The 8,725-nt window shown below is 42.8% G+C and overlaps 1 protein-coding gene across 1 annotated transcript; it reads left to right on the forward strand.

Annotated features, from left to right (window-relative positions):
- Positions 1-562: 562 nt before the first annotated feature.
- On the forward strand, positions 563-4,649 carry LOC123501569. The gene is made up of 5 exons (XM_045250468.1): positions 563-845; positions 1,805-2,687; positions 2,970-3,024; positions 3,156-3,366; positions 3,563-4,649. The coding sequence occupies exons 2-5, from the start codon at positions 2,463-2,465 to the stop codon at positions 3,714-3,716; spliced, it is 645 nt and encodes a 214-aa protein (XP_045106403.1). The 5' UTR covers positions 563-845; positions 1,805-2,462; the 3' UTR covers positions 3,717-4,649.
- The last annotated feature ends 4,076 nt before the right edge of the window (positions 4,650-8,725 follow it).

Consider the following 8,725-nt stretch of genomic DNA (forward strand, 5'->3'; position numbering starts at 1 on the left):
ATACGGACCATAGAAAGAAGGCAGAAAGAAAGAGAGACAGAGAGAGTGTGGGGAGGGTGTAGTGACAGTATGGCGTGCGTGAGAGAGCTTTTAGATAAGGTAATAGTGTGGGTACAGTGTAGGGAGGAGGAGGAGGAGGGAGGAAGAGGAGGAACGGCGGGTGAATAGCGTGCAAACTATCGTGTGTGTGTGTGTGTGTGTGTGTGTGTGTCTGCGTATGTGTCTGTGTATGTATGTGTACGGTTAGATATGATAAAGGCAGCGTGACTGTAAGGGCCGAAAAACCTAACTACCCTTGTTATGTCTAAACACATTATTGTACACACACACACACACACACACACACACACACACACACACACACACACACACACACTCCCTTTTGCATTAACAGGTAATGGTAATTCCCAAGCCCTTTTACACTATTACAGTTGTTGTCTTTTTTCGAAACAGTAGTTCGAAGCTCGAGTTTGGTTTAGGGGGTCGGCCACGTTGTCGCCTCCCCCCCTCCTTGTCGGTTCCTCCCTCCTACGGGTCTATACGAGTCAACGTCTGCCACCACTCCTGATAGCCCGGCAGAGAGCGGCCAGCCTTCACCTGAAGAAGACCTTGAGGGTTTATCACTCTTTCTCTCAGCCCGAGCGAGTTGCGTGGATTGGGCAGTCAATGTTCTCGCCTCAACCCTTCCTCCACCCCACCCACACCTCCGGTCTAGGGTGTATTCCAGCGTTTCTGCCGACAAATTTCGTGTGGGAGAAGTACCTTCCTTCCATCAACTGTACGTGTTCCACGGCGGCCTCTTCGCAGCTGGCTTCTGCGAGGGTTACTCTATGCGTCAAGACATGGTGAGGCAAGACCTGAGGTCCCATGTGGTTCCCGGGCAAGTGGGCGTGGGTGTTTTGCTACGTTTTGTTTGTGGTGTATTTGTCTTAACTTATATTCAACTAAGTGTTTTATAACTTCTTGGATTGAGTAGAAAAAAATTGAGTAGAATCTCCCTGGTTATCCAGTTTAAAGTGGTTAGCTAGATATAGGATCTCCAACCTGGCACTGACATTGTGGCGACCTCGTCAGGATTCTACCTCTATAATTTCTAAGGTTTTAGGTTTCAGGTCCTTGCTGACCATTGAAAGTCGCCTAGGGCGCGCACTCATTGTTGTGCAACCTGGCACTGACATTGTGGCGACCTCGTCAGGATTCTACCTCTATAATTTCTTAAGGTTTCAGGTCCTTGCTGACCATTGAAAGTCGCCGAGGGCGCGCACTCATTGTTGTGGCCCAGAAGTGAGTTTTGGCGTACTGTCGCCTTGTGGTTCTCCTTCCACATCTTTTTCAGAGATGATGAGGGGCCAACCTCCCAAATGTGACTTTCTACTTTGACAATATCCATCTACTCTAGATTTGCCCAGCCACCTCACCGCTATAACCTCTGTTATGAAGCGACTCCGCTTGCACCAGCTCGCTGCTAAACCCCCCAAGTGTTGGTTTGGGTTCTCTTTCCAGTACTTGGGGCTCCATCTTGGAGTATAATTGTCCCCAGCAAGACCAAGTCTAAGGCCCTCGTGCAGATACGCCCACCGACTACCAAGAAAAACCTTTGCAGCTTCCTTGGTATGGTCTCCTTTTATAGGTGTTTTATTCCTATTGAGTTCAGTGGACTTCTTTCTGATCTTCTTAAGAAGACCCAGCGGGAACCTTTGCAGTGGTCCGAGGATCTCGTGTCCCTCTTCAATCATCTCAAGGATGCTTTGTCCTCTCATCCTATCCTTCGGCTCCCTGATCCTTCAGTCCCTTTCGTCATCAGGTGCGATGCTTCCAACTATGGACTGGGGCCTGTTCTTTGTCAGTATGACAACGGGACCCCTCATCCAGTGTCCTATGCCAGTCGTAAACTGCTCGACCGTGAACGGAAGTATATGACTTCGAGGAAGGAAGCCCTCGTCATCGTGTTTGCTTGAGTCAAGAAGGTTGATTACTACCTCAAAGGGAAGGAGTTCCTGCTGGAGACAGACCACAAGCCCCTCGTGTACCCCTCGTGTATCTTCAGTCTTCAAGTGCTCCAATGGCCGAGTAATGAGGTGGGCTCTAGAACTGCAAAATTATCCATATCGGGTAGTTCACATTGCTGGACGCGACAACGTGGGAGCTGATCTGAGTTGCTGTCCCACGGAGTAAACTTTGTTTCCACTTTATGCTTTTTTGGGTACTGGGGATTTCGGATTTAATCTACTTGCAGTAGATTTTTAAAGGGGCATATGTAAGGGCTGAAATACCTAACTACCCTTGGTTTGGGGGTCGGCCACGTTGTTGCCTTCCCCCCCTCCTTGTCGGTACCTCCCTCCTACGGGTCTAGACGAGTCAACGTCTGCCACCACTCCTGATAGTCCGGCAGAGATCGGCCAGCCTTCACCTGAAAAAGACCTTGAGCGTCTATCTTTCCTCTCTCAGCCCAAGCGAGTTGCATGGATTGGGCAGCCAACGTTCTCGCCTCAACCCTTCCTTCACCCCACCCTTTTCTTCACCCCACCCACACCCCCGGTCTAGGGTGTATTCCAGCGCTCCTGCCGACGAACTTCGTGTGGGACAAGTACCTTCCTTTACCTTCCTTCCATCAACTGTACGTGTTCCACGGCGGCCTCTTCGCAGCTGCCTTCTGCGAGGGTTACTCTACGCGTCAAGACAACATGGTGAGGCAAGACCTGAGGTCCTGTGTGGTTCCCAGGCGAGTAGGCATGGCTGTTCCTGCTACCTTTTGTTTTTGTGGTGTATTTGTTGTCTTAATAACTTGTATTCAACTTTAAGTGTTTTATAACTTCTTGGATTGAGTAGAATCTCCCAGGTTATCTAGTTTTAAGTGGTTGCTGACATGCTCCTCCTTTAGCTAGATATAGGACCTCCAACCTGGCACTGACATTGTGGCGACCTCGTCAAGATTCTACCTCTATAATTTCTAAGGTTTTATGTTTCAGGTCCTTGCTGACCATTGCAAGTCGCCGAGAGTGCGCACTCTGTTGTGGCCCAGAAGTGAGTTTTGGCGTACTGTTGTCGCCTTGTGGTTCTCTTTCCATATTTCTTTTCAGAGATGATGAGGATTGTCTTGGCCAACCTCCCAAATGTGTCTTTCTACTTCGACAATGTCTTCATCTACCCTACAGATTTGCCCAGCCACCTCACCGCTATAACCTCTGTTCTGAAGCGACTCCGCTTGCACCAGCTCACTGCTAAACACACAGTGTTGGTTTGGGTTCTCTTCTCCCCAGTACTTGGGGTTCCATCTTGGAGTATAACTGTCCCCAGCAAGACAAGTCTAAGGCCCTCGTGCAGATACGCCCACCGATCCCAAGAAAAACCTTTGCAGCTTCCTTGGTATGGTCTCCTTTTATAGGTGTTTTATTTCTATGAATGAGTTCACTGGACCTCTTTCTGATCTTCTTAAGAAGACCCAGTGGGAACCTTTGTAGTGGTCTGATGATCTCCTTTCCCGCTTCAATCATCTCAAGGATGCTTCATCCTCTCATCCGATCCTTCGGCTCCCTGATCCTTCACACTCTTTCGTCCTCAGGTGCGATGCTTCCAACTATGGACTGGGGGGTGTCCTTTGTCAGTATGACAACGGGACCCCTCATCCAGTGTCCTATGCCAGTCGTAAACTGCTCGACCGTGAACGGAAGTATATGACTACGGGGAAGGAAGCCCTCGCCGTCGTATTTGCTTGAGTCAAGAAGTTTGATTACTACCTCAAAGGGAAGGAGTTCCTGCTGGAGACAGACCACAAGCCCCTCGTGTACCCCTCGTGTATCTTCAGTCTTCAAGTGCTCCAATGGCCGAGTAATGAGGTGGGCTCTAGAACTGCAAAATTATCCATATCGGGTAGTTCACATTGCTGGACGCGACAACGTGGGAGCTGATCTGCTGAGTTGCTGTCCCACGGAGTAAACTTTGTTTCCACTTTATGCTTTTTTGGGTACTGGGGATTTCGGATTTAATCTACTTGCAGTAGATTTTTAAAGGGGCATACGTAAGGGCTGAAATACCTAACTACCCTTATGTCTAAACACACACACACACACACACACACACACACTTTTGCATTAACGGATAAAGGTAATTCCCAGTCCCTTTTACACTATTACAGTTGTTTTTTTTTTTCGAAACGGTAGTTCGAAGCTTGAGTTTGGTTTAGGGGGTCGGCCACGTTGTCGCCTCCGCCCTCCTTGTCGGTACCTCCCTCCTACGGGCCTGTACGAGTCAACGTCTGCCACCACTTGCTAGTCCGGCAGAGAGCGGCCAGCCTTCACCTGAAGAAGACCTTGAGCGTCTATCACTCCTTCTCTCAGCCTGAGCAAGTTGCATGGATTGGGCAGCCAACGTTCTCGCCCTTCCTTCACCCAACCCACACCCCCGGTCTAGGGTGTATTCCAGCGCTCCTGCCGACGAACTTCGTGTGGGACAAGTACCTTCCTTCCATCAACTGTACGTGTTCCACGGCGGCCTCTTCGCAGCTGGCTTCTGCGAGGGTTACTCTACGCGTCAAGACAACATGGTGAGGCCAAGACCTGAGGTCCCGTGTGGTTCCCGGGCGTGGCTGTTCCTGCTACCTTTTGTTTTTGTGTATTTGTTTTGTCTTAATAATTTATATTCAACTTCAAGTGTGTTTTATAATTCCCTGGTTATCTAGTCTAAGGTGGTTGCTGACATGCTCCTCCTTTAGCTAGATATAGAACCTCCAACCTGACAGTGACATGTAAACCCGCGTCTTTTCTACGGTATTAGAGAAAGAGGGCGAGGTATGAATATTACCCAGTGTTTACCGGTAGAGAGACGTTTACGAGACACGAAGACGTGAAGGTGAGGTAATAAATGTGTTCAGGTAAAAATGTCCGGTGTCGTTTGAAAGCGTAGCCAGGGGAGCAGTGTAGAAGTGAACATGTGTAAGATGAATGAGTAAGGAAGGTGGAAAGACAGAGCTGAGGTGAAAGAGGCAAGGAAAAGACCGGAAAATTGAAGGAAAGGGATTACAGGAGGTGTGTCAGGGTGTTGCCAAGGAAAGGAAGGAGAGAGAATATGGGATGTGAAACTAAAGGGGATGAAAGAGGAAAGAATGGTAAGAGTGGGAAATGTGATGTGAAAGTAAGAAAAACGAAAACTAGAGGAAGATATAACTGATGAATAAAAGAAAAACGAGATGGAATGATATGCAGACATGAATAGTTAAGAAAAATTAAAATGAAAAAGATGGTAAATTATGAAAAGGGAATGAAGAGAAAAAGAATAGCAGAAAAGAAACCAGACTTAGATACGATAAATTACAAAAAAAAACACATACGAGAATAATTAATAACCAGAGATCGATACGTGACACGCACAAAAAAAAATAGAATAAAAATACAGGTTGACAAAGAGCACGGAGTAATGGAAGCACAGGTATGAGTATTAATTAGTGAACAATGCATCAGGTGAGTATGTGAGTAGGTGTGGATGTCGGAGGCTACAGGTGTGTGTATCAATGTACGAATGAATGCATCTATATATAGTCTAGTGTGTATGGCTTCACTTCCTTTTTAGAACACACAAACACAAACACAAACACGGGACACGAAGATGAATCGATTGTGCTAGAGAGACAGAGGGGGAGAGGGAGAGGGATAGACAAAGAGTAACTGGCCAGAAATAGACAGACAGGTAAACTAATGGGTACCGACACCAGGTGAGCGATTGAAGTTACCGAGAATAGACTGACGTGGGAATATGAAGACGGACAGGTGAGACGGGCTGACAGGTGCGCGTGGGGGCCTCTATAGACACAAGGACGGACGGACGGACACAATCGAGTGGTGGTGGTGGTGGTGGTGGTGGTGGTGGTGGTGGTGGTGAGGAGTATAAACGCCTGGGATAGCAAGTGAATAGCTTTGCGTGTGTTAATTGGATGTTATCAGTTAACTAACACCTGAGAAACTAAAGCAAATGCACACAGATAGGGAGAGAGAGGGAGTGGGAGTGGAGAAGCAGGTGTTTGTGGGAGGCTATTAATGGTTACACACACACACACACACACACACACACACATTGCTATATTACCCCATTGAAATGAATATGAAATGGGGTGTTTTTACCTAAGTCAGAGCTGAAGGGAGGAAAAGAGGAAGAGGAGGAGGAGGAGGAGGAGGAGGAGGAAGAAATAGTCTGGCTTTGTTTAGATTTATTGATTTTTTGTAACAATTGATGTGATACTTAATCTTCTTCGTCTCTTTCCTCCTCCTCCTCCTCCTCCTCCTCCTCCTCCTCCTCCTCCTCCTCCTCCTCCTCCTCCTCCTCCTCCTTAAGTCCATCCGTCTACTGTTGTTCTCCTCTCTGCCTCACAAGATTTACCTCCTGTTTCCTCCCATATTTCTTTTTTTTTTTTCCTTTTCTTTTCTCTACCCTTCCTCTCTTTCGTTGTTATTGTCGTTGTTGTTTGTTTGGGTTAACTGTGTGTATAGTGAGTGTTGCTTCAATTTCAGCGGCTGTTATTGCTGTTGCTGTTGTTGTTGAAGTTGTTAATAGTTGTGATAGTTGTTTGGATCCAGTTTTATCTATTTTATTTATTTGTTTATTTATTTATTTTTGCTGCTGATGCTGTTCGTCCTTATTTGTTATTGTTCTCTTTGGTTTTATTGTGCTTTTTGACGTTTACGATTATTTTTATTATTATTATTGTTATTATTATTATTTTTATTATTATTTTTATTTCTGTTATTTTTATTATTGTTGTTATTGTTATTGTTATTACTTTTTAGCCTTTTTTTGTTAGTTTTACTTTATTTACTGACTATTTATTTTTTTTTTTATTGATGTTAATGTCATAGTAGTTTGATATTCACTATTACTATTATTATTAACATTTTTAACTATATTTGTTACCATAGTTACATTGTTTAGTGAGTTTAAACCTTTTTTTCCTCATTTTTTTTATTCTCTTGATTTTAGTTATTGTTGATATTATTATTACATTAATTTGGAGTTTACTATTACTATTACTACTACTATTGACATTCTAAGCTTTTATTTGTCACCATAGTTACGTTATTTAGTGTCTTTAAATTTTTTTTTTTTTTTTTTCCTCGTCTTTTTCACTCTTCTTTGTTCATTATTGTTTTTTTTTCATTATTACAGCAATTTGTAATCTGCTATTATTGTTTTCCATCTATTTTTATCACCGTAGTTATTTCATTTAGTGTCTTTGAACCTTTTTTTATGTTTTGATCGTCTATTTTTTCGATCTCTTCTTTGTTATTATTTTTGCTATTATCAGACCAGTTTAGAATCTACTATTGATATTTTCAACTATTCTTGTCACCATCATTAATTTATTTAGTAACTTTAAAGCTTTTTTTTTTCTTTGATCGTATATTTTTCATTCTCTTCTTTGTTTATTATTGTTTTTTTTTATTATTACAGCAATTTGGGGTCTGCTATTACAAATTTTCAGCTATTTTTGTCACCATCGTTGCTTTATTTATTGATTTTAAACCCTTTTTCCTTCTTTCATCGTATACTTCTCGTTCTCTTGGTTGTTATTGTTGTTATTGTCACTTCAGCAGTTTGGTGTTCACTATTGTTGGATACTATTACTATTTTTAACCTATTTTTGTCACCATCGTTAGGTTATGTAGTGAGTTTAAACCCTTTTTCCTTCCATGATCATTTGTATTTTCATTGTCTTGTTTGTTATCATTGTTATTGTTATTGTTATTGTTGTTGTGTGTTCACTAGTACTATTACTATTACTATTTTTTAACCTATTTTTGTCACCATCGTTAGGTTATGTAGTGAGTTTAAACCCTTTTTCCTTCCATGATCATTTGTATTTTCATTGTCTTGTTTGTTATCATTGTTATTGTTATTGCTGTTGTGTGTTCACTATTACTATTACTATTTTTTAGGCTATTTTTGTCACCATCGTTAGGTTATGTAGTGAGTTTAAACCCTTTTTCCTTCCTTGATCATTTGTATTTTCATTGTCTTGCTTGTTACCACTGTTCTTATTATCATTACTATTACTATTACTATTTTTGAACCTATTTTTGTCACCATCGTTAGGTTATGTAGTGAGTTTAAACCCCTTTTTCCTTCCTTGATCATATACATTCTCGTTGTCTTGTTTGTTTCCATTGTTATTGTTATTGTTGTTGTGTGTTGGTGTTGTTTGGCTGCAGCATTGCTTTGGCTTTATGGACTGATAAAAGTTTTCTACATAACAGCACTACAATGGACTTTCCTCTATTCTTCTTCTTTTTTTTCACCTCTTTTTGTACGAGTTTGTATAGTTTTTTTTATCATGTGTGTGTGTGTGTGTGTGTGTGTGTGTGTGTGTGTGTGTGTGTGTGTGTAGAATGCTCTGTTTGTGTATTTGTTTTTTGTGGTCTGTTCTTCTCTTGGGCTTTTAGTGTGTGTGTGTGTGTGTGTGTGTGTGTGTGTGTGTGTGTGTGTGTGTGTGTGTGTGTAGAAATCATACTACTACTGCTAATACCACTACTAATATTGATACTTTTCCCACAAAGAGAGAGAGAGAGAGAGAGAGAGAGAGAGTAGCAAATATGAAATGTACAATACAGTGAGTGAGAAAAGGTGAGAGAAAGTAAAAAAAAAAGCGAGAGAAAGAGGAAACTTTAATTAAAGAAAGGCTGTAGAGAAGGAAGGAGAAAGGAAAGAAGGAGGGGAGGAGAAGAAAGAGGAATAGGGGAGA

Source organism: Portunus trituberculatus, chromosome 9, assembly GCF_017591435.1.
Source record: "Portunus trituberculatus isolate SZX2019 chromosome 9, ASM1759143v1, whole genome shotgun sequence".
Classification (NCBI taxonomy): Eukaryota; Metazoa; Arthropoda; class Malacostraca; order Decapoda; family Portunidae; genus Portunus; species Portunus trituberculatus.